At 44.8% G+C, this 26354-nt stretch overlaps 1 protein-coding gene across 5 annotated transcripts in view; it reads right to left on the bottom strand.

Moving 5' to 3' along the window:
* SSH2 (slingshot protein phosphatase 2) overlaps positions 1-26354 on the bottom strand; it is a 232356-nt gene that overhangs the window by 9912 nt on the left and 196090 nt on the right. For 3 of the 5 annotated variants that reach the window (XM_063450018.1, XM_063450021.1, XM_063450020.1), the window contains 7 exons: positions 19057-19125; positions 18230-18295; positions 17846-18040; positions 17203-17296; positions 15666-15794; positions 2840-2886; positions 860-1006 (listed from right to left, as the gene is read on the bottom strand). In XM_063450018.1, the coding sequence (XP_063306088.1) occupies positions 860-1006; positions 2840-2886; positions 15666-15794; positions 17203-17296; positions 17846-18040; positions 18230-18295; positions 19057-19125 (747 nt within the window). The remainder of the gene's footprint in view (positions 1-859; positions 1007-2839; positions 2887-15665; positions 15795-17202; positions 17297-17845; positions 18041-18229; positions 18296-19056; positions 19126-26354) is intronic. The other 2 variants (XM_063450019.1, XM_063450022.1) reach the window with 1 other exon arrangement.

Below are 26354 nucleotides of genomic sequence, written 5' to 3'. Positions count from 1 at the left end.
ATCCATATTGTTTTAAAATTAATCTATTTTTTTTTAAATTCTCTAGCGATTGATAATGTCTATCAATAATATAGAAAATTAACATTACCAAGTGATAACAAGAAAATAAACCACAGAAAGGCCGAAAGAACCTTGTAGGGTAAAAGTTTGAGGGGGACAAGTAAAACATGATGCAGAGATTTAAAGGAGTGCTTTTATTTTTAAACAAATCGAAAAGCTTTTTTATCCTTCGTTATTTTGGACATGCTTTAGGGGCAAGTCCATAGAGAATCATAATAAAACAAAACAAAAAAACAATTACCAACATTTAGATAAAGCACCAATAATATACCTATACATTTGTGTCAAACATATCTTTAGTGAGATGAATCTATATATGTCCGCACTCAGAATCTAACAAAAGTGAGAAATCGGAGCAAAGCCCAGTATGAACTCGGGAGGCCAATTCACGCTCTGAGAAAACATTACGTTTCTGCGTGCTAGCTTACTACACAAACACAAGTGTTTGGATAGATAACAAATTGTGATAACAGGCCTGTTAATGTTTTGACTAAACTAAAAACAATGTACCTGTTCGTCCAGATGAAAGTATGCTTTGAGCTAAAAAAAAAAAAAAAAAAAAAAAGGTTCTCCACGGGCAGGATAGTTAATTTATAAAAAAAAAAGATTTCAAAACACTTGCATTTCTTTCATCGAAGTAATAGATTTGATATTTTATCATCTAATTTTTAGATTAGATTGAGTTGTCGAATGGATATTTTAAAAATATTTTAATTCAGGCCGGTGGATCCACAAAATTTTGCGTGGTTTGGTGGAATGTGATTCCAGCCTGCTGATTTAGAAATACGTGTTGACTTACTTTGCCTTAGAGATGAATTTGTAAGTATCATTCCAATAAGCTAGCAGGTCAGTATCCTCCTCGTCATACACTCTTATGTTGTGATACTCAAAGACTCCTGGGAAAAAGTTATCAATCTCACGCGTGACATTCAAGATGTACCGAACCCTGTTCAAAACAATAAAAAGACAGATTAATGACAGTGGGAGAGCAGGTTTAGTTTTGACAGTCCTCTTCAACTTTATTTCGAAATCATATAACACGGAAGAACATAAGGCTACTTCTCGTGTTCTCAAATACGTGCTGTGAGCACGAACAATACAATATTGTTAAAGGTTTCACTTTTTTTTTTTTTTTTTTTTTTAGACATCCAAAACAAATAGTCAAACATGAGATAATGAGTTCTATGTTATTTAGAAGCTACAGAGGTGCTTAAAATGGTACACAATGTCAGGGCACGTACAGATTTATACAAATTTCACCATGGAAGAAAAGAACTATGAATAGAATTATATAGCTTTCTGACCCCTTTAGTCATCTGTTTAATAGGCCAAACATGGTCACTCATCCACACCAAAAGGTAATAGAAGCCGTTCCACATTAAAGCAAATTGCCACTGATAAGTTTTTCTGACAGCAAAAGGTTAATAAGCCATGACTCCTAAATGCCCTTAAAATCGGGAAAGAGAAAGGGCAGTGGTTTACTCCCCCTTTAAAATGGCAAGCAGCCGAGATAAACAACAGAGATTGGTCTAAAAACATTCATGTAGCCAAACCAGTCTGTGGTCTAACAAGATACAAATTCCCCACATGGCGCTTAGAAATCGGAACAAAAACAATCTATGCTGTGGGACATTGTAATGTGAAAATGATCTATTCAAGGAATAACAATGTTGACACTCAAAAGGCTTCCTTAATTTAACTTCAAAAGCTTGAAGCCAGCAAACTTCTTGCATGATTTTTTTTTGAACTTCCTGTGATGTGCACACTGTGCATAAATATATGTATGCCTTACTTTTCATGATATAAGGAAATTGTGTTTGCAAATTGTGGCTATGTAGAAGGGCGCTTAAAGGGACACTCTAGGCACCCAGACCACTTCTGCTGATTGGAGTGGTCTGGGTGCCATCACCCTTAACCCTGGCAAGTGTTATTATTGCAGTTTTTTTTTTTTTTTTCAACTGCAATATTTACCTTGCAGGCTGTCTGATAAACAGCCACTAGAGGGACGTCCGGGTTCTTTAAACCCAAAAAGTGTTTTAAACGATGCTGGACGTCCTCACACTATGCATGAGGACCTTCAGCGTTCGTCACCCGAATCCCCATAGGAAAGCATTGAATTATGCTTTCCTATGGGGAGGACTAATGCGCGCGGCCATTGCTGCGTATGCAAATTAGGTCTCCCTGCGTGGGCGAAGCCTGACCCAGCGCCGAGGGACATCGGCGCTTGATTCAGGTAGGTCACTGAAGGGGTTTAACCCCCTCAGCAACATGGAATAGGGGATGGGAGGGAGAGGGGCACTGCAGGAACCTGCAGTGCCAGGAAAATGGATATGTTTTCCTGGCACTAGAGAGTCCCTTTAACGGATTTAGAAGATGCATCAATTTTGCCAAATAACATCTTGATTCTACATTGTTTTGCCAACAAATACTGGTATAGGACTAAACTTTGAAAATATAATCTTAGGGATTGTGCAACCAGAACAGAGGAAGCACATCCACATCTGAAGTTGACATACGTCAATCAAAACGAAGAAAAACATTTGGTCAAAGGCATAATTCAGTTTATTTCTCTAGGAAGGCCAGGTGGGTTCAGACGTCAGATCCCATGGTTAGTTACTATAGAACAGCCTAAAGCAGTATTCCCATTATAACCTTGCTCATGTGCCATTCTAATCTTGCAGACTGACATGCTTCCCAGGATTTACATTACTGGTCTCCCCACAATAGAAGGTCTAAAGGCCTATTTGCCTGTCGTTCCATTTTTATTAGATCTGCTTACCCCCTGTTTTGCAAGTCTTCCAAATTTGAAGCGTTCCACTCTGAACCCTGGAACAAGAAACACAAACGTACAGTTTTTAAAATTTAAATCTATTAAAAGTAAAAATAGACAAATCAACATCACTATAATAAATTAGGCAATACGTTGTTCAGCAAAACCCAATTGGTACTCAAAGGATCAAATAAGAGGATTAGGGAGATGACATAAATAATGCTACAGATGTGTCTGCCAGTTGTGCAGAAACCATTGCACAATCCTTGTAACCATAAAGCTGGGTTATCGAATTGTGCTCCTCCTGACCAGCTGTTCAACTATAACTTTCAGAGTTCTATTCTAAAATAACGTTAGTAGAGAATGTTGGGAGTTGTAGTCCAATAGCGGGGAAGCAGCAGATAAACAATAAACGTGTTTGGTGTCAAGGACATTCTGCAATTGTCAAATTTTTTTTTGTTAAACCAACAAATCTGCTCAAATGCATATTTTACATATTTTATTTCAAGTAACATAATTCGGCAAAACAAATGTGCACATCTTCCAAGGGAGGAACCTCTTATAGCAGGCAGAGCGAAATATCTTCAGATATCAGAATCTTGACAGCCTTTGTGTAACTGTAAGCAAGAGCCATGTCAGCATGGCATAACACAAACACAACTGTGACATGAAAGCAAACATATGACCTCACTCAGGAAGCAAGTGCACTCATCTGAAATGCCCTACCCAGTAAGTGAACAACCTGTCAAACCAGGTATGTGGAGTGGCTCTGAAAATAACACTGTACGAGTATCTGATGACACGTCCGCCCCAAATAAGTCATTTATAGAGACATATCATTAGGATTTTTTAGATAGAGCACGCGCAAACACAAACACGATGGGGGGGCGGAGCCTAGCAGCTAACCTGAGCTGTCGCATTTCAACAGAGCTCCCGGAAAATCAGCCTGACTTAAGCATAAAACTCAGCAAAATCCAACAAAAACCAATCCTGCGAGACCCCCGGTTACCCACACCAATATGAGGCGCAAAACAAAAAAAAAACAGAGGGTGGACAAACCGAACCTAGGCATGAATATAGGGGACTTATGGCGGCAAGCACATGGCGCCTCGCAAGCCAAGATGGCGTCTTACCCCGACGAAAGCTCCGACTACTCGGATGATCACACCTTGGGGTGCCGGACCCTCAAAGACCAAAAGTGACCACGGCACCACCCTCCACCCTCAAGGACTCGTCTCCCGTAACCAAGGCCGACATGCAAGAGCTGCTGTCTGGCCTCCGACGAGACATACATGCGGACGTTACCGCACTCCGTGCCGACCACCACAGCCTGACAAGCCGCATGGGAGCTCTGGAAACGGACTCCCACGATACCAAACAGCAAGTAACTCACCTTCAATCGGAGATGAGGTCCCTACGGAGACATCATGCCGCCCTGGAAAGGAAGGTCACATCCATGGAAGACGCAAGGCGGTCCAAGAATTTAAAGATAAGAGGGGTGGCGGAGACGGTGCCAGACGCGGAATTACCGCACTTCATGAGACGCTTACTGGGATCGATCATGCCCCAGAAACAGGCAAAACTGATCACGACAGAGCACCAGTTCAGAATATCCAAGCCCATTAAAGCCCCTAAAGAGGCTCCCAGGGATATAATTGTACGCTTCCAGACCAGACAAGACAAAGCAGTGGTGATGACACACAATATGTTCGAAAACTCTTCCCTTTCCTTCTTTGCGGACCTATCCGGAGATACACTAAAGTGGCGACGATCCATGCAGCCTCTTACATCACTGCTCCGTGCACACACCATCACCTACCGGTGGAGGGCAGCCCAAACCCTGATGATCACTCACGGGGGGAATTCCTACCAGATACACCGGTTGGAAGAAGCGACTGCGATCCTCGTTAACCTTGGTCTCCCGTCTGACTCAATTTCCAAATCCATGCATAATCCGGCAGACACACCGCACAACTGGGACCCGGCGAACGTCACCGCCTTCGTGCCCCGGAGACCCCACCTACGCAACGGCCACAACATGAAGGTGAAGCGCGGAGGAGCATCTGCAGCCTCCCCTTGCAAGGGACAAGCTGCTCTCCAAGTGACACCCAGACGCGGTCAGGACAGTCAATACAAAGTTTAATAATAGCTGACCGAACTGTGTTCAATGGTTAACATTTAATACTTACAAATGTTGACGATAAGCCTAATCACTTTTACCCCTATTGCTAGGAGGCTATTGTTGCTACCTACTCTTTACTATTATTTTAACTGGACTACCTTAATTTAATTAGCTTAATTTTATCTTATCAATGACGACCTCTGATACTGTATGCCATGCAGAATCTACTACCATACACCTTGCTGGTCAGACTCGACTGTAGCTCCCTAATCTAACCATGCATACAACAGGCACTCCCTTCAACCATACCTCACACACACACTCACTAACCACAAGACTAAGACCAGACGACCATCCCAGGGCGAAACCATGCACTACAGGTACACACTCACACACGAGACTACGCGACTCCAACTGCACATCTATCACACGTTGCGACTCTCACACGGACCACAAGCCAGAGAAAATGTTTATGCCTGAGTTATGGCCTACAGGAATCAATCTCTCACCTACAAACATAAAATGTGCAGGTACATATAGTGCCCCAGTTTTTGCTGTTTTGTTTTTCTCCTCTTATGCACACAAAAACTAACGAATATGGGAAACAAAAAGGGGAAGGGAAAAAAAAAAGAAAAGTTAAGCAGACATAACTAGGAGAACATCTCCTATACTCTAACACTAAATCCGACATCTAGACGACCACCCATACATTGACCATTGTTACCACAATCTTGATCTAGTTAGATTAAAAGAAAAAAAGTGGTGCATCTTAAACGTACTGCCTTATTGCCTGTAAACTGTGTATCCTGACTCTCTTGTCAACTGCTGTCGGGGCATGACAAGCTGTTTGTTATCATCTGCACTACAAAAATAAAGATTTAAAAAAAAAAAAAAAAACAACAACACACACACGATGTATGCATTATTGGGGTTTTGACAAGATTACTATAAATAAAATACATATAAGAGAAGCAGGCGCCATTCACAGTTAGCATGTGCCTACAATAATTTACGACTTGAACTGCTCTTCATCAGATAAAGTTACACAAGTTTTAAACCTTTAAGATGCATGAATAAGAAAAGCATACGTTTGTGGTTAACTTGACAAGTGCAAGTTAAAGGAACACTGTAGAGTTAGGAATACATGATTCAGGCCCCGGCCCCTCTCTCTGGAAATAAAATGTAAACGTACCTTTTCTCCCTCACTGCATCGGTCTCACCGCAGCAAGCCCCACCTCCATGGCTGAGATAATCAAGCTTGATGATCTAAGCCAATTGAATGCTGTACAACAAGAAAGCATTGGGAGGCTATTGCGCCTGCGCAGTAAACACTGCGCCAGTCAGCATCTCCTAATAAAGATGCACTGAATCAATGCATCTCTATAGGGATCGTTCAGCGTCTCAATGCAGAGCGCGTATCTGCGGAACATAGATACTGTGCAACACTGGATTGGAAGTATTGCTAGTGGCCATCTAAGTGACTCATTAGAAATATTAACAGGCAACAATGTAAACACTGGATTTCTCAGTGCTCCATCTTTTGGCACATGCTGTACACCCCCAAATCACTTCAATAAGCTCTAATGATTCTTGTGGCTATATAGTGTCCATTTAAAAATGTATTAATTATATAGAGCACTGTCATTTGCATGAAAGCTTCCTTTTTAACATCATAAAAATATAAAACTAAACTCAGATGAATGCCTGTAGAATTAGGGTGATCAACAACCAGCTGTTGAGTTTAAGGATAGCAAAGCATTAAGTGAGTTGTCCTACAACTGCTGGGGATCTATCTACCCTTTGGCATCCCCTGCTGTAGATACTTGTTGATAAATGTAGAATGTCCCAATGAAACCTCAACAATTCCTCCCAACAAAGCTAGCAGTTTACCCTCTGCAATATCACTCAAAAAGATAAAAAAAAATTCAACTAAAACCATCAGAGAAAGTGGATTTACAGAAAACATACACGCCATCTTTGTTCTATGCTGTGGCCAAGGCATGGCAGTATTTTGATCAAGTCATCTGCTCTCCTCTCTGATCGCAAACCTTTGTAAATAACTAAAACCTGATATGTGTTGCCACATCTCAACCTCTCTTCTCCAGCACGCCTGATATCAGAAAACACCAATAACTGGTTGTACACCAGATCCAATTAAAAGGGGAAGGCCAAATAGATTTGAATAAAACCTCTGAGGAAAGTAGAATTTGCTCAGGTTTCTACTGGCATTACACTTCCAAGTGCGAAGCAATATTTCCTAAAGTAATCATTACACAGTTTTCCCTGACGTTACCAAGGAAGGTTTTGTGAATTTGAGATGGAAATCTCTGCACTGCTTTGCAGCTTTAAAAAAAAATATAAATGAGATTAAAAAAAAAAAAAAAAGCGACTCATGGGATTATACAAGCTATAAACATATTCGTAATTTAAGCTCAAGGGACCCGCTTTTCAGTCTCAGCCTCCTAATTTGCGGAGTAGCAATCAATGTCCACATGCAGCCAAATCCCAGCTCTGGGCTGGTAGTCAAATCGTGAAAACAAGTAGTTTGCTACTTCCAAGAAGGTAGGTTCACACGCTATATCTCTGTACAGACTCACTATGCTGTCAGACGTCAGATTTCTCTTCATTCTTTTTAAAGGCTTTTGTTTAGAGAGGTTCAGGGTTGGCCTTTCTCCCCGGAGTACCTTTCATAATTTTTTGGGATTTGATTCCGGAACGTTTCCCTTAGTTTTAAGGCTGTTTACTCCTTTGCAGGGAGCAGCAACGTCTGCCAACTAACTCTGTCAACCACACAGTCCTAAGCTTTGAAGCCATTATTCTCCTTTACAATTCATGCTGATCCCCATACAGTTAGCTGTACTTTTGATACCGGACTAACAGATCAGCATCCTTATAGTGTAAATACTTCCATCTCCCAAGAGACCATAGTGGTCAGCTTCCATTAACCTGGAACAGATTCTAAACGCTGCATCCACACTCCCTCTGCTTCCTGCCCTCTGAAGTGATAATGCAAGCCATGGGGGAAACCTGACTAGCATTGCTCATATTTTATTGGCCTAGACTTTCTGTTAGCAGGAAGATTAAAACATATTAAAACAAAAAATAATACATTTATCAACAAATTAAATCACTTGTACAAGGACAACCTACTACAGGGTCAGAGAGGCATGCACATGGCTCAGAACACCCAGCCTGAACAATATTGTATTTGCCAAAATAAAACTACTACCTGCACGATGGTGTAGATTTGCATGTATGTATAATTATATCAAGTAACTGTACACTTTTGCTACAAAATACTTTTAACAGAAAATTGTAGTTTTTTTTTCTGGTAGCCAAATGCAAGATTTTAGGCAATCTGAGCGACTCCTCAGCAGCACTGCAGAAAAGGCAACAGTATTCCTAAACTATTCCAGTGTTTGTTATGGTAACCTACATTAAAAAGGGGTACTCTAAGCATCCTTCGTCACTACAGCTCGCTTGCAAGCATAAACCGGTGTCCTATTTTAGTAAAATACAAATACATTTGCTAAAATGTATGTGCAAACAATTAAATAAAAGTAAAGCTGCGGTTTAGTGGATAAACATTTACCGGCAAGTATTTCATTGTGGACATGAATTATTTTTTTTTTTTTTTTTTTTTTTTTTTTTTTTTTTAAATTCTTTATTTTTGCACACGATAGGTAAGGCAAGATTAAAACAACTTGAAGGCTTGCGCAGAAGCCAATAGCCAATACTTCAACCTCGTACACACAATCATTGACAGTAGACGACAGCGCAAACCACTGTATAAATTCTGGAAAAGACTTTTCCCCGTTCGAGGATTGTATGGTTTCTTAAAATTCCACGCTGAGCCCTCGATAGGCATAGCCAGAGCAATATACCCGTGAGGCTTTCGTATAAGATCAGAATACCCGGGCTCAAATTTGGAGATACCAATACTGACATCAGCCCACTTGCTATGCCTCGGTATACTTTCTACATGTCCCGCCCCCTATCGTGGATTTTGTAATTTTATTCAGGCACTATATCTGTAGTAGGAGCCCTAATCATATCAATGCTTTAGTGAACTTTAGGCATCCTCAATTCTCCATCAGCATACTTATGCCTGTGGGAGAGAGAAAAAATAAAAACAAACACAGGAATTGAGACAACAATAAACGTCGAAAAGGAAAACAACTAGATGTGGAAAGTGAAAAGGTAGAAGAAGAGAAAAAGAAAAGAGTTAGCAAAGGATAGGGGAGAAAAGAAGGAGAGAGGAGCAAAAAGGTGAAAGGGCTAGGGGTGAGGGAGGCGAGCGAAGCCATTGAGGTCTCCCTTAATGCTAGACCACTCGGTACTATATCCTGGTCCTCACTATACGTCCTTCTCCTCAGTCGCCACTGGAGCCTATTATGCTAGAGTCCCATGGTTCCCAAATCTTATGGAAACTAGCGGTAGTCCCCCTCAACCTAGCAGTCAGGTCGTCCATAATTCTGCTGTCCCTTATCCTAGAAATCACCCCCTGGATCTCTGGGCCTCCAGGCGAAAGCCATGCCGCAGCGATGACTCTGCGTGCACTCAAAGTCATTACCCGTACCAATTTCTGTTCCCGTCTCGTCCATCCCTCTATAGATCTGTTTAACAAATATATCCACGGGTCCATGACTAGGAGCTTGCTAAACGTCTGCTGGATTAGGTCTTCAACAGACTTCCAAAATCCATGTATTTTCGGGCATCCCCACCACATGTGGAGATATGTGCCTCGGAGTCCGCATCCCCTCCAGCAATCATCCGTAACTATTTTACCCATTTTGTGCAAAGTTACCGGAGTGGTATACCACCTAAGCATGGTTTTCCATGCCTGCTCCTGTTGCGTGACGCAGATGGACGCACTTTTGGTTGCTTCCCAAATCTCCTGCCACTCAATTCCCTCCAGTTCCTCCCCCAGGTCCGACTCCCACCTATCTATGTACTTCAATCTACCCCATTCCTTAGTCTCCGTGCTAAGATGAGCATAGAGAAGCGTAATCAATCCTTTAGGGGTAGCACCATCTCTACAAAGCTTCTCATAGAAAGTGAGCGGACTCTGGGCTGCTGTTCTAATCCTGGGTTTTCTAGCGAAGTCCCTGATCTGTACATATCTAAAAAAGTCAGCTGGGGTCAGGTGGTTATCGCGTTGGAGATCTTCAAATGGTACAATTTCCTTGTCTTTATACAGCTGGTACAAGCGTTGTAGCCCTGCCCTTTCAATACTTCGGAAGTTTCTAGGGGCCATTCCAGGCGGAAACTCTCTATTTCTGAGTATCGGAACCATAGGGGATGGAGAGGAGGCGAGTCTAAATTTATCGCAGTTCGCATCCCACAACCGAATTGAATTAAGTATAGACGGGCATGTCGCCCTTATCATGGGCCTATGTTCTTTTGGGACCCACACCGTAAATTGGGGGACGTCCATACCCACTAGCAGTGATTCAATCTCTACCCACCTCCGTTCCCCAACAGGGGAATGCCACATGACCACCTGAGACAGTTGGGCCGCCAAATAATAATAATAGAGGTTTGGTAGTCCCAATCCTCCTCTATCCTTCCGCCTATAAAGGATTTGTCTGGCTATTCTATGCCTTTTGTTGTGCCACACAAAGTCGCAGATCGCCCGCTGTAACGGAACTAATTGAGATTTCGTGACCCGTACAGGGAGAGCCTGGAATAAGAATAACAGGCGCGGAAGAATATTCATTTTCACCGAATGAATACGTCCCAGCCACGAGATTGGCTTGTCCGACCAGTTTTCCAGGTCTCCTATCAGGGTCCTGAACATGGGGTCGTAGTTGCTAGAGTATAGTTGACCTGGATCCGCCGTCAGGTGGACTCCCAGGTATTTGAAGGAGTTCGGTTCTAGCCTTAGACGGTGTGTTGCCTGTATCCAAGCCACCTCAGCCGCAGTCAGTCCTATGGGCATCGCACTTGATTTTTGTATATTTGCCTTGTAACCAGATAGGCCCCCGTATTCACTTATGACTCCCTGTAATGCCGCTAGTGACTCGATTGGGTTCGTCAGGGTAAGGAGGACGTCGTCCGCATAAGCAGCGACCGTGAATTCTTCTCCCCCTACCCTGACTCCGCCTATGTTTGGGTGTCTGCGTATCGCCTGAAGTAGGGGTTCCAGAGCCAGGACAAAGAGGATGGGGGACAGTGGGCACCCTTGTCTGGTTCCATTATGCAACCTGAAGGGAGTCAGGGGGGCACCTGTTATTTGTATCTGTGCCCTGACATCATGATACATTGCCTTCGTTATTTGCATAAACTCTTCCGGAATCCCCAGATGTGTCAATACCGAAAACAAAAAGTTCCACCGAACCCTATCGAAGGCCTTCTCCGCATCAATTGAGACCACTAGAGAAGGTGTACCTGTCGCCACTTGCTTCCAGATTAGATCGGTAGTCCTTCTGGTGTTTTCGAACAGTTGCCGACCCTGGATGAACCCGACTTGATCGGCATGGATAAGTGAAGTCAGGAGCGGATTCAGTCTATCCGCCTGTATTTTGGCCAATATCTTTAGGTCCTGGTTAATCAATGAGATAGGCCTATAATTTTCAGGTTGGAGTACGTCCTTATCCGGTTTGGGCAACAGTATTATCGTAGCCAATGCCATCCCCGGGTCTAACCTTCCCCCTTGCCGTAAGTAGTTGAATAACGTCACCAGTCGGGGCGTAAGCTCTTCCCTAAAAGTTTTATAATACGTCCCATCGAATCCGTCTGGGCCTGGTGCCTTATTGCCTTTTAGACTTGTTATTGCTTTGTCAACTTCTTCTACGCTAATTTCTGCAGCCAGGCTTTCGGCCGCCTCCCCCGTCAGTCTGGTCATTCCCAGACCTTCAAGGTATCGCGAGATGTCATCGTCCCCTCGTCTCTCCTGAGCTGACCCGTCCGGTGTGTGATTGTACAGTTGCCCGTAGAAGTCCTCAAACACCTTTGCAATATCAGCCGGTTTTGTTTTTGTAGTGCCATCCGGATGCCTGATGGCCATAATGTGGGATCTGCTGTGCCTGGGCCGCAACGTCCTAGCCAGGAGCGTGTCCATTTTATTTGCCTTATCAAAGTATGTACGCCTGGACCACGTCATGGCTCGAGCCGCGTCATCAAGCAGAAGGGTACGTATGTTCCTACGAACCGCCTCTAGGCGGCCGAGAGTCTCATCGTCCGGGGCAGATTGGTGTTTTTGTTCAAGGTTCCGCAGCTGTTTTAACAAAGTCTCCAGTTGTTGGTGCTTCAGTTTCTTCTTCCTCGTGGCCAATTTGATCAAGTTCCCCCTTATGACCGCCTTATGCGCTGCCCATACAGTGCTAATGCTCACGTCCGGGGTGGTGTTCTCATTAAAGTAATTTGTTATAGCCGTTCGAACGTCTTCTATTATCATCGTATCCCGCAGCAACGACGCATTTAGCCTCCAGCTCCAAGGGCTCGTGACGCATAAATTACCAAGTATGATAGAGGCATCCGCATGGTCAGACCAGGATATGTTCCCAACCTCCGATCCCACTATCCTGGGCATGCCCGTCGCGTTAATCAAGAAGAAGTCAATCCTGGAGTAAGTCCTATGGGGGGCCGAGTAAAACGTATACTCCCGGTCCAGCGGATGTTGCGCCCTCCATACATCGATCAATCCCGTGCTCGCCATGAATGCCTTCAGCAGGCGGTCCTGCCCCCCCCTCCCCTGCGATCTCGGGCCTCCATCCCGTGAGCTCCTATCTATCGCCGGACACGGGGCGGCATTAAAGTCTCCCCCCATAAGGATCATACCATGAGGCAATGCGGCAATCTTACCTCGCAGTTTATCCCAAAACCCTGCATCTGGCTGATTCGGGGCATATATATTAATCAAATGGATGTTGTGAGAGTGTAGGGTCCCCGAGACAATAATGTATCGTCCCTCTAGGTCTACATCCTGGGCAAGCACCTGGAAGGGGCAAGTACGTCGAATAACTATGGCCACCCCATTCCGTTTACGGTAGGATCTAGCTTCAAATGAACCCGTATATATATGATCTCTTAAGCTGAAAGTAGCCTGTTTGGGGAGGTGGGTCTCTTGTAAGTACGCTATGTCCGAGTCCATCCTTTTCAAGGCCCGAAACAGGAGACGTCTCTTTTTAGGGGCGTTAAGGCCCTTAACATTCAGAGTGGTAAGCTTAATCTCCATTCCGAAGCACGACGAACTCTGCTAATACTGCTGCGCCCTTGTCCGTACAAATAGTCGCTAGTCGAGCGTCCGAACCCCCGTCCAGGGCTAGTAGCTCGCCCGCCCCCCCCTGAGCCCTATAGAAGGAGGATACAGAAGGTAAAGAGAGAGAGAGAAAAAGAAGAGAAAAGAAAAACAGAGATATCATCCGGACCCCGTCCGACATGACGAGAAAAAACAAACGAAAAAATCTGGTCTTACAAAATGCCAGAAAAATATGGGTGGCGTGTGCCCACTTCCCCCTCACGATCAACGTGTGAAGGGAACTGAGGATCCCTAGAGTCCCGCCTCCCACGCGCCCAGGAAATCCTATAGTGACCTTCTGTTCTATCGCAATACTTCCCTATACCGAACCTTAGTCCTCCTCCCAGTGCCAACCCCCCATTATCCTTCCTGCAGTGGTCGAGGGATGCATACGTAGGGTCACCTCCCGTCTCCCACCCCGTTCAACATTGAAGATACATATCCTGTTCCCCGTGTAGGCCCCACCCATCCCTCAAGGGCCACAGATGAGACATCCACCTAGCTCTAAACCAAGGGGTCTCCTCAAAAAAAAAAAAAAAAAAAAAAAAAACTCTCCCGCCTCCCTCCTGATCCGCGCCCAAAAGGAGGGGGTGCGCCTCTGCGTCAAACGGTGCACATCCCTGCTTCAATTCCGAAAGGGAGGTGGGCCCAAGTGCATAAGAAATGAGGGGATCCCATCCAAGTGTCGTGGTGACAGGTGGGGCCATGCTCAAAGGTGTTAAGCAAAAAGCCCCAATATGACCTCCCCTAAGGCCCTCTATAAAACCCCCCCTCCCTTAAACCTTGGGACCTCACCGCTCACCCCTAATCGATACTGGCAGGAGCCACGGCAGCAAAATTTAAGGTCCCCATTTAGGCGAAGCTACCTAACGTGCCCCGTCGCTACCCACCCTTCTTAGGCTGTGTCAGTACATCACATTCAAGTTGTACACGCATATACATAATACATTAATACATTAAATAAAACAACACAAGGCAAAACATACCATACAGAATACGTCGAGAACCAGGGTAACATAGTATATTTTCCAATTATTATTCGCTAGATCCCTCTTGCGAAGGCGATCCTATATCTCTCAAAGGGCACCAGGAATAAAAACGCCCCTAGGACCTTAGCCAAATGGGTATAGATCCTGGGGTGATTAGTTCCGGGATACCCTAACCTGTTGCGTCCTAATTAAAGAATCAAGTAGCGAGTGAGGACCTCTCAAGCAAGTAAAGTGGTCTGCAAACCTATTGGTGCTGCGGTGCGAACATACAGGTTATTCGCCTCCGCATAGTATTATTCGGGACCTGGTCCCCTTGCTATATGTTGTGGTTTTCTTCTCACATAAATTTTCCGTTGTTTGTTTACGGGTTTTTCAGTTTTACAGATGGCAGTTATTTTTATTTATTCAACGTTTAAGTATTATTTTTATTATTTTTATTATCTTCCCTTAACGGCCCGCTCACCTACATCTCCCCATCCCACCCCCCATATAAAGATGGCTCTGCGGGGTAGGCTGGTAGGGTAGTTGCGGAGGTGTTACTTAGCAAAATCACAGGGGACCCCAAGGCACCCACCGCAACACGTGCGAAGGGCGGCCCGGCAAGTCGCTCTACCCTACTTCCGATACTTCATCCCCACTCGCCCCTGAACTGAAACACAAAACAAGTTCCCCCCCCCCCACCCCCACCCTAATCAGTATGGAGGGCCAACAGGGTATATATACAGTTTAGTAATATTATAGCTGAAGTCGCTGTGTTAACTTTCCTTTTAGGGGTCTTTACATTGTGGGGAAGTGTAACTTCTATTAGTGGTAGTAAACATCATCATCGCATTATTATTTTCCTATCAGGTTTCTTTACGTTTTGGGAAGATGGAAATTCCGTCAGCTTTACTATACATGGATTACAATTTACTTAAATTCCCTGTTTGTCCCCTTATTCGTACATAAACACATATACATTGAATTTATTCTTGTATGGGTTTCTATTATTATGATAATTTTTTATTTATTTATTTTTTTTTTTTTTTTTTTTTTTTTTTATAGTAATTTGCCAATTCTTTATCGTGGGTACTTCCGTCCCCTTTCCCCCCGGGGGGGCAACTCTCCACCACAACCCACTGCAATACAAATACCACTACCACCGTATCAGAGGAGGGGCGGAAGGCACCATAGAAAACCTCCGCTGCAGCGGCATGGGGGAGACGTATCCCCCCAAGGGGCAGCAGCGGCGTAGAACATACAGAACCAGTACAACAACAAACAGGTAACCAGTCCCATAGGGGTAAGCCCGGATCCACCCGGGTGGAAAGTTCGTCAGACATGAATTATTTTAACTAGAAATATGTAACTAATATTAGATGTTTCAGCACGTCAATGAGTGACATTAAAATATATTTACCAACCAGAGGTAAAAGGCATCAGTTATGACCTGATGCAATCAATGAAGAAAGTGTAAAATGTGTATTAGAAAACGTCTCTTACCAGGAAGACATGGTCAAATATTTCTGTAGGGCTATCCATCTGTCCCAAGATCACAATCATTTCATTGTCGATGAACTCTTTAAATTCCCTTAGGTTACAAACCATCTGCATCTCCAGCTCTGTCCGAATCTACAAAGAACAGAAACGAGATAAGATGCTGACACTTGGACAATGAAAGCATAGGTGTGATAGCCATCTGGAGGGAAATATTAGTTCTGTCTTCAAGGCATATAGAGAAAGGCCAAGCAGGTGGCTAAAGGCTGACGTGACATTAGTATATTCACGACAAGGCAGCCAATCACCGAGCTTCATGCAAGAACACAGCTGTCTGCAAATATCTACTTCACATAATGCAGGATAAACCTGCCTAAAGAATCAGAGATAAAATATGTGCACACAACAAGTGTTAACAAGGACTCAGATCATTTTTGGTAAAAGTTCCCGAAAGTAAAGTAACTGACCAGAACATTTCATTGGCTACTGATTATTTATATTATGGTACCTATTAATTAATTATACTTAAAAATATCAGCAATTCAATGTTGTCCTCACATCACTGGGAAATTTTATTAGGAAATATGTACACAGTATTGTAAAGCAAAGAAATTGATCAAAAGCCGACGACGACCGGGGAAAAGATAAGGAGGGATGTCAGCAATTTAGCGATCACCTTACAGACTACGGTTTAGGGTTCTGTCTTTCGGTTTTAGAAACCTACTATTAGGATGATCTTTAAAAGACTGTATAACAAACACACTGTCTGTGCAAAGATATGCGAAACATAGCTTTATTTAAAGAGTCCATTTATATCATAATTCCTTGGAGTTACCATGAAATAAATGCAGCAGCCTCTGCAATTACAGCTGCTGGCATACTCCTACTAAATAATGAACTACCTGAGATCTTTCCAAATAAGTCTTCCCTCAAGATTTTTATGGCCCACAGAGGCTTGATATGTAGTGGCTCGTCATCGTCAATCCCTAACTAGTTCTAAAGGCAGCTGCATAGGGAATGAACATGTAAGAACTTTAAGATCTATTTGCCTGAGCCAACTGTATTCAAGCAGTAATAAGGACAAAAGTAGATAGTAGAAAGGGAGATATTTGAGTATTGCCTAAACCTTGCCATGCTAAAGAAAAACTACAGATTGAGTGACCTTTATAATTTGCTAGTTTACACCGAGAGATCACAGGTATATCAGTGAAACGGCAATTACAGACCACATATATGCAAGCATCCAGGAATGAAAAAAAAACAACGAAGGCCTTAATAACCAACCTCAGTCTAACTCTATACTACTACAGGTCTCTGAATTATATTTATCATGATGTGGTTCTGTTACTTTACGTATCCTGTTCATTGAGTGGGATATTGCTTTGGACCTGTGTGAGCTAAATAAGCATGACACAATCTGCTGACAGTTTTTTGTTTTGTTTTTTTAAAGAGATCTAACTGTGATGTGAAAGGTAATCGCCGGTGCATAGAGTGGTAACCACGCATTAAATCCCAGCCATCTGACTATGCCGCACCAACTCACCTGCTTGGATGTAATGTTTTCAAGGTCTTTTTGCATCATGATTTCTCTTAATTTAATTTTAATTAAACGTTCAGTGCGTTCACGTTCAGTTGGTCTGCAAAAGAAAGACAATAAGTCAATAATTCACGTCATATTAAAACACTGGTTATTGCAAAATGTTCTGAGAAGCCTTGCATGGGGACACTCCACACATTACATTAGTGCTGCATGCCTCACACTCCACAATTGGATTTTCTGAGAGCTGTCTACATAAGAACGCATAAGGATCTATCCGTCCCCATATCTTTTCAGGGGTAGTATCAAATCTCTGAGTCCATTTATGGTTCTAGGTAGGAGCTGAGCAACAAATGCATTCCACTAATCCCAATGCCTGGGGCCTTATCACCTGCTGCAAAAATAGCACCACTAATCACATGTGTAATAGCGTCTAGTGATGATGTGTTTATTAAGGGCACCTAAGGGAGAACTGTGAAAACTCCTGTTTGATCCCAATGACCGTAATATTAATCTAGAGTGTGGATGGTTTAGGATAATGAGAGTTGTAAATCCAATAGTAGCCTTTCATTATACTCTGCCTTTAGAAGAACTTACAGCATGATACACTTAAAAGTGAGCGTGGGTGAGTGCTTTTGTTGTAACTTACACGTCAGTGAAGAGCACTGGTGAATCGGAGCGATGGGATTGGACATCAAGCAAGGCATTCCATTCATTGACGGAGGACTGGTCAGAGTTGATATGGCTTTCATAGTAACTAACCCACGTTAAGAAGAGGCTACCAGGATAGTAATTGTTAGCTCGGGCAACCTCACAGGCCTTGTGCAAACTCTGCAAAGCGGACCTTTGGAAATAAATGAAAATAATACATTACAAAAATAAACAAGCTAAAATAGATTTTTGCACTATAAGAGGAAAAAAAGGAGAAGTCAACAAAAATATATACATAAATTGCAATGTTATGTATTAAGGGAATACAAGCAGCAGTCCATATTGTCATTTTTCACAATAGCCGAACTCCATAAACGCTTACCACATGGCTTGAACGGAGACAGGCTTGAAAATGTGAATTCTGTTATCCGTTGAAACGCTGAACCCACTGCATAAGAGAAAATAGAATGTTATTTATTCACTCAATGATAATCAAAGAGTTAACCAACAGAAACCAGCTGTGAGAAACAGGTGGGAAACATAATACTCATGTAAAGGGTTAAACTTTAACAGGATCTAAGCAACCTGTGTTTGGGGAAGAAGGGTACTATGCGATCTAATGCTTTTTGAAATAGTTACCCCCTCAACCTAAAAAGTTTAATAAAATCAACCAAAAACAGGAACCACCAGACAAAGCCTCACAATTTAAAGTAACAGATACATATAACCACCCCCCTCCCCCCCCTGATACCCCCCAAAATAATCTCTTGTAACAATAATTTGGAAACATTTAATTTATAAGCAGGTTCCGTTAGCAGTGAGGGCAGACAAGGAACATGTCTAAGTGTACTTCTAAATTAACAGGCACATCTAGAATCTGCTATTAAACTAATGATACGGCCCAAATGATAGATATCTGCAGTTATAGGACAAACATGACACAGGAGCTTGTAAGAGAAGGGAAGAAGCCTACCGGAAATAAATATATGCCATACAGCAATTCTGTTTATTTCCCTGTCTTTCAGTGTTCTCAAGGACACAAGTACAGTTGTTATATGTCTGCTGGAACAAAGTGTGCAGGACAGAGTGACACAGTAAAGGTTACATGAGGCTCTGCAAGGAGGTGAATTGACAGATCATTTGCACTATACAGAAGTGGATTTTTGGTTCCATGTAATACACAAACAAAAGAAAAATGCAAGTAGTTACCCATCTCCATCCAAGTGGATTAGAGTGTCACTCCACAGAGGAAGAACAAGTCCCATGGTGCAAGCACTGCTGGAAAACAAGAGAAAATGTTTCTATTAGTGACATATACTCTCAGCAATCTATGAACATGATCATACGCGGTCTGTCTGGAATGTATCCAGCCATGTAATATGAAAAATAGAGACTTTTATTGAAGATACAAGAAACATTGAGAGTTTTGTAGCCTTCTTTGGGTGTTCCAAACATGGCTAATCTCGGCTGAACTAGCCAATGGGAGATGCTAAAAGATTCTAAACAGGTCACAGACCAGACTCACTCATCAGCCAATATAGTATGTCAGATGCAATCAATGCATTAATACAAAAATCTATGAAATACCATACTGACATCTAAATCAGAGTAAAAACACTACTAAGCACGTTTAAAAAACCAAAAAAAAAAGTGAATTGTAGAGATTGACAATATTCCAAGAAATTAGTTTTAGAAAAGGCTCATAAAGGCAGAATTTAAATTTAATATAAATCCATTACCAGATATCACCTGGAGTGAGAACATACAAAGGTAATGAAAAACAGAAACGGTTACATCAGCACAGAAATGCAGGTACACATTTGCACAAAATCCATAAACAAACAGACACACAAAAAATAAAGTACATTATCGAGCGAATGCATTACATACTTCTTAATAGTATATATATATTCTAACAACCACAACACGCAGACATTTTTAGCAAGAAGTCTAATTGAAGTAATTCTCAGGTCTCTACACACTGAAAGTGATGAGTTGCTTGAAACAGATCAAGGTTGTCCAGAGAACCTTATGGTGTGAAGGATATTTTTAGTGGGAGCTGATTAACGAAGCCTAGCAACCAAACTGGAAACTTGTCATAAATATTGGAAGCCATAAGCTCTTAGAAACTTGACCTCTAGGGCTAAAAACAGCCTGGCCCCTTTATGCTTGTCGCCTTTGCTCTGTTTATGTAAAAATCTGTCATCACATTAAGGACACAGCTAAGACCACGTAGTCAACCAGCAAAGTTCACCCCTTTTTACAGAGAATGTGGTTTGGATTCCACAGCCATAATACTCACCTACAAAAAGGTGATTTAAATCTAAGATTTAAAGATATTCTCCAAGGACATGACATCAGGGCCGGCGCTACCTGTTAGGCGAACTAGGCAGCCGCCTTGGGAAGGGGGGCGCACCGCCCGGGCGCAGCATGAGGAGAGGGGCTGACAGGAGGTAAGCGCTCAGCGCTCCCTCCTGTCACTCCCTCACTGTAGCGTGGCCGAGCCCTGTATGGTCCGCGGGTACAGGGAGCATCTGTCTCCTGTACCCGGCCGGACTAACAGGAAGTGAACACTGAGTGTGCACTTCCTGTTAGTCCGTCCGGGTACAGTAAACAAAAGCTCCCTGTAACCGGCCAGATCATACAGAGCTCGGCCACGCTACAATAGGTGGGGGGAGAAAGAGTGGGGAGGGAGGAAGGGGGAGAAAGAGAGTGGGGAGGGAGGGAGGGGGGAGAAAGAGAGTGGGGAGGGAGGGAGGGGGGAGAAAGTGAGTGACAAGGGAGGGAGAAAGAGCGTGACGGGGGGGAGAAAGAGCGTGACGGGGGGGAGAAAGAGAGTGACGGGGGGAGAAAAAGAGAGTGACGGGGGGAGAAAAAGAGAGTGACGGGGGGGAGAAAGAGAGTGACGGGGGGGAGAAAGAGTGACGGGGGGGAGAAAGAGAGTGACGGGGGGGAGAAAGAGAGTGACGGGGGGGAGAAAGAGTGACGGGGGGGAGAAAGAGAGTGACGGGGGGGAGAAAGAGAGTGACGGGGGGGAGAAAGAGAGTGACGGGGGGGAGAAAGAGAGTGACGGGGGGGAGAAAGAGAGTGACGGGGGGGAGAAAGAGTGACGGGGGGGGAGAAAGAGTGACGGGGGGGGAGAAAGAGAGTGACGGGGGGGGGAGAAAGAGAGTGACGGGGGGGGGAGAAAGAGAGTGACGGGGGGGAGAAAGAGAGTGACGGGGGGGAGAAAGAGAGTGACGGGGGGGGAGAAAGAGAGTGACGGGGGGGGAGAAAGAGAGTGACGGGGGGGGAGAAAGAGAGTGACGGGGGGGGAGAAAGAGAGTGACGGGGGGGAGAAAGAGAGTGACGGGGGGGAGAAAGAGAGTGACGGGGGGGAGAAAGAGAGTGACGGGGGGGAGAAAGAGTGACGGGGGGGAGAGAGAGTGACGGGGGGGGAGAAAGAGAGTGACGGGGGGAGAAACAGAGTGACGGGGGGAGAAACAGAGTGACGGGGGGGAGAAACAGAGTGACGGGGGGGAGAAACAGAGTGACGGGGGGGAGAAACAGAGTGACGGGGGGGAGAAACAGAGTGACGGGGGGAGAAACAGAGTGACGGGGGGGAGAAACAGAGTGACGGGGGGAGAAACAGAGTGACGGGGGGGAGAAACAGAGTGACGGGGGGGAGAAACAGAGTGACGGGGGGGAGAAACAGAGTGACGGGGGGGAGAAACAGAGTGACGGGGGGGAGAAACAGAGTGACGGGGGGAGAAACAGAGTGACGGGGGGGAGAAACAGAGTGACGGGGGGGAGAAACAGAGTGACGGGGGGAGAAACAGAGTGACGGGGGGGAGAAACAGAGTGACGGGGGGGAGAAAGAGTGACGGGGGGGAGAAAGAGTGACGGGGGGGAGAAAGAGAGTGACGGGGGGGAGAAAGAGAGTGACGGGGGGGAGAAAGAGTGACGGGGGGGAGAAAGAGTGACGGGGGGGAGAAAGAGAGTGACGGGGGGGAGAAAGAGAGTGACGGGGGGGAGAAAGAGTGACGGGGGGGAGAAAGAGAGTGACGGGGGGGAGAAAGAGTGACGGGGGGGAGAAAGAGTGACGGGGGGGAGAAAGAGAGTGACGGGGGGAGAAAGAGAGTGACGGGGGGAGAAAGAGAGTGACGGGGGGAGAAAGAGAGTGACGGGGGGAGAAAGAGAGTGACGGGGGGAGAAAGAGAGTGACGGGGGGAGAAAGAGAGTGACAAGGGAGGGAGGGGGAAAAGAGAGTGACAAGGGAGGGAGGGGGAAAAGAGAGTGACAAGGGAGGGAGGGGGGAAAAGAGTGACAAGGGAGGGAGGGGGGAAAAGAGTGACAAGGGAGGGAGGGGGAAAAAGAGTGACAAGGGAGGGAGGGGGAAAAAGAGTGACAAGGGAGGGAGGGGGGAAAAAGAGTGACAAGGGAGGGAGGGGGAAAAAGAGTGACAAGGGAGGGAGGGGGGAAAAAGAGTGACAAGGGAGGGAGGGGGGAAAAGAGTGACAAGGGAGGGAGGGGGGAAAAGAGTGACAAGGGAGGGAGGGGGGAAAAGAGTGACAAGGGAGGGAGGGGGGAAAAGAGTGACAAGGGAGGGAGGGGGGAAAAGAGTGACAAGGGAGGGAGGGGGGAAAAGAGTGACAAGGGAGGGAGGGGGGAAAAGAGTGACAAGGGAGGGAGGGGGGAAAAGAGTGACAAGGGAGGGAGGGGGGAAAAGAGTGACAAGGGAGGGAGGGGGGAAAAGAGTGACAAGGGAGGGAGGGGGGAAAAGAGTGACAAGGGAGGGAGGGGGGAAAAGAGTGACAAGGGAGGGAGGGGGGAAAAGAGTGACAAGGGAGGGAGGGGGGAAAAGAGTGACAAGGGAGGGAGGGGGGAAAAGAGTGACAAGGGAGGGAGGGGGGAAAAGAGTGACAAGGGAGGGAGGGGGGAAAAGAGTGACAAGGGAGGGAGGGGGGAAAAGAGTGACAAGGGGGGGAGGGGGGAAAAGAGTGACGAGGGAGGGAGGGGGGAAAAGAGTGACAAGGGAGGGAGGGGGGAAAAGAGTGACAAGGGAGGGAGGGGGGAAAAGAGTGACAAGGGAGGGAGGGGGGAAAAGAGTGACAAGGGAGGGAGGGGGGAAAAGAGTGACAAGGGAGGGAGGGGGAAAAGAGTGACAAGGGAGGGAGGGGGGAAAAGAGTGACAAGGGAGGGAGGGGGAAAAGAGTGACAAGGGAGGGAGGGGGGAAAAGAGTGACAAGGGAGGGAGGGGGGAAAAGAGTGACAAGGGAGGGAGGGGGGAAAAGAGTGACAAGGGAGGGAGGGGGGAAAAGAGTGACGAGGGAGGGTGGAAAAGAGTGACAAGGGAGGGAGGGTGGAAAAGAGTGACAAGGGAGGGAGGGGGGAAAGAGTGACAAGGGAGGGAGGGGGGGAAAGAGTGACAAGGGAGGGAGGGGGGGAAAGAGTGACAAGGGAGGGAGGGGGGGAAAGAGTGACAAGGGAGGGAGGGGGGGAAGAGAGTGACAAGGGAGGGAGGGGGGGGAAGAGAGTGACAAGGGAGGGAGGGGGAAAAGAGAGTGACAAGGGAGGGAGGGGGAAAAGAGAGTGACAAGGGAGGGAGGGGGAAAAGAGAGTGACAAGGGAGGGAGGGGGAAAAGAGTGACAAGGGAGGGAGGGGGGGAAAGAGAGTGACAAGTGAGGGAGGGAGGGGGGAAAGAGTGACAAGGGAGGGAGGGAGGGGGGAAAGAGTGACAAGGGAGGGAGGGAGGGGGGAAAGAGTGACAAGGGAGGGAGGGGGGAAAGAGTGACAAGGGAGGGAGGGGGGAAAGAGTGACAAGGGAGGGGGGGGAAGAAAGAGAGTGACAAGGGAGGGAGGGGGGGAGAAAGAGAGTGACAAGGGAGGGAGGGGGGAGAAAGAGAGTGACAAGGGAGGGAGGGGGGAGAAAGAGAGTGACAAGGGAGGGAGGGGGGAGAAAGAGAGTGACAAGGGAGGGAGGGGGGAGAAAGAGATTGACATCCATCACACACACACACAATCATGCATCCCGTACATACACAGAAACACACAATGCATTCCTTACACACACTCAATGCACCCTGTACACACACTCAATGCACCCCTTACATACACAGAAACACACCTTGCAGCCCTTACACATACAAACACAGATTCACACAATGTATTCCTTACACACATATCAGGACATCCCCTACACAATCCACCCCCTGTGAACACACTCATTGGTGGAACATGAAGGTGGACCCTGAGCTGTGTAAAGGGCCCCCAAAAAAGGGCAGCTCCCCGTTCTTCCAGAACATTGATTTTTGTGACCACAGTTACAAACAGCCTCCAGAGATCCTGTTCTACACCAGACCAGTGGTGCCAGACTGCAGCTAGAGCCCATCATCATCCTCATCTGGTTGTAAGTAGGCAATCTAGTATATTATTCGTGGCACTAATCTCTAATTTACCTCACATTAAAGAAACACTATAGTCCACAGAACCACTGCAGCTTAATGTACTGGTTCTGGTGTCTATAGCCGGTCCCTGCAGGCCTTTTAATTTAAACACGGCGGCACTGCAGCACTGGCGTTAGTTAACATGGCAGATCATATGGGTTGGGCATTGTGATGTCACATGGGGGGGGATTAATTTACATTAATTCTTATGGAAAATTGTGATTCGGTTTTCGAATAACAACTCTGTTCTCAAACAGCCTTCTGGAATGGATTGAGTTTGAGGTGTGTGTGTACACACACAAACACACACACACACACACACACACACACACACAGGAACTCAAACTTTATCTATACACACACACACATACACACACATATATATACACAAAGGCAAAATGCCACTTACAAACTCAGTGCGTTAAACTGAAGTACTGTAATTAAACATATGGAACTGCTGATCTCCTCCAGCTAGACTTTAAAACATGAACCATTTGTGGCCATTATATCAAAAACAAGTCCTGCCAAGTTACTGGAGTCTAGACTGACTAAATAAGAACACGATAGAGACTCACATGATTTATAATAACTGAAAGACAGACAAAGCAATTACTAGATGCTATATCAGCACACAGACATTCATCTAAAGCTTTTCTAGAGATATTGACACAATCCCAAGTTAACCTTTTAATGGGACCTAGAGAGCCAATGTAAAATCCCCATAGTCAATCCAGATAGCCGTCTCTTCATATTCCCGATTGACAGTGATCAACCTGTAGCATTTCAATAGCGGCAAAAATACTGTGTACCTCAATTATAGATAGAGAGATGGTATGCATCAGATACACATGTTACAAAAGTGTCTGCAGTGGATGCGTGTGTTAAGGTATCTTTCAGATGTGCTTGTTACTATAGTATGCTACGAGGTATCACAGAGTTTAAAAGTACATTTGAATATGCATGCATTAGGATTATGAATCCAATAGAATAACATGGGATTAGAGCATTTAAACTAACTTTTTGATACACCCGTGTACAATATTCATGTAAATTGAAAAGAGCTGAAATGCAAAAAGATGCAAGGCTTCCTTGTTAACAGAACATAACGCTTTGAGTTATTATCCAAGTTTTCATTACATTTCATTAAATTAAAACAAAGGTTAGATTAGTAAAGCGCTTTCACTGTCCTCCCTTTATTGTTTCCTCTACCAAAAGGAAAGCGATTTGTAATGAGTCACAAATACCACATTAGTAATAGGTAATGTTAATATATGATTTCTGGTTTATATCTTGGGTCAGATCTCAGCCAGCAAGACCAACAACAAAAATACGGCACAGCTATGCTTCAGAACTACATATCTATAAACAAAACTGCAACATGCTTTGATAAGCAATAGCTGGACATACTGTACCAAGAGCAGCCCAGCCTGATTAGAATATCTGAATTGGAGCCAAAGAATGACCGCTCCAATTGCAGCTGTGCCCTACTTAGCAAACAAAGTTCTAAGCCCAGAATGCCTTGGGTGACTTGTTCATCTGACTGCAGATACATAAAGTTGCTCTCTTACAAAATAATCTGATCAAGAGTTTTGTGAATTTGTAAACAAACGGTTTCCATTAAATCTAATAATAGGGAATATATGCTATCCCTTCTGACACCGTCCCGGTTTCCAGTGTCTCGATCTTTGAAAGCAATGTTTAATAGATTTTGAGAAACATCACATGCCAATCGTGTGTCCCTGAGACGACAGCAGCTTTTTACACCAGGCACAGGTGGGATTTCAAAACATCCAGAAAAATATTTTCCATAGCAACCAGACTGCTGGTCTAAGAATAATATTTTGCTGGAGATTCTTGGCATAACCATTTCGCTGGCTGCTAACTTACAAAATGAAAAGGGAGGAGGGTAGGAAGTATTCATTGGGGAAGTGTATAAAGTAAAAAATATATCTCTGAATCGGACAAAAAAAAAAAAAATCTGTGACAAAACATCCAGACACTATGGATTTGTGGCAATCAGAAATTGGCACCGAAGCGCTGTGGCTTTGTATTGTATGCATTCTACAGAACGAAGAGCTAGA

This window comes from Pelobates fuscus, chromosome 1, assembly GCF_036172605.1.
Source record: "Pelobates fuscus isolate aPelFus1 chromosome 1, aPelFus1.pri, whole genome shotgun sequence".
NCBI lineage: Eukaryota > Metazoa > Chordata > Amphibia > Anura > Pelobatidae > Pelobates > Pelobates fuscus.
Note: the sequence above shows the minus strand (reverse complement) of the source record. Positions and strands in the feature narration are given on the sequence as shown.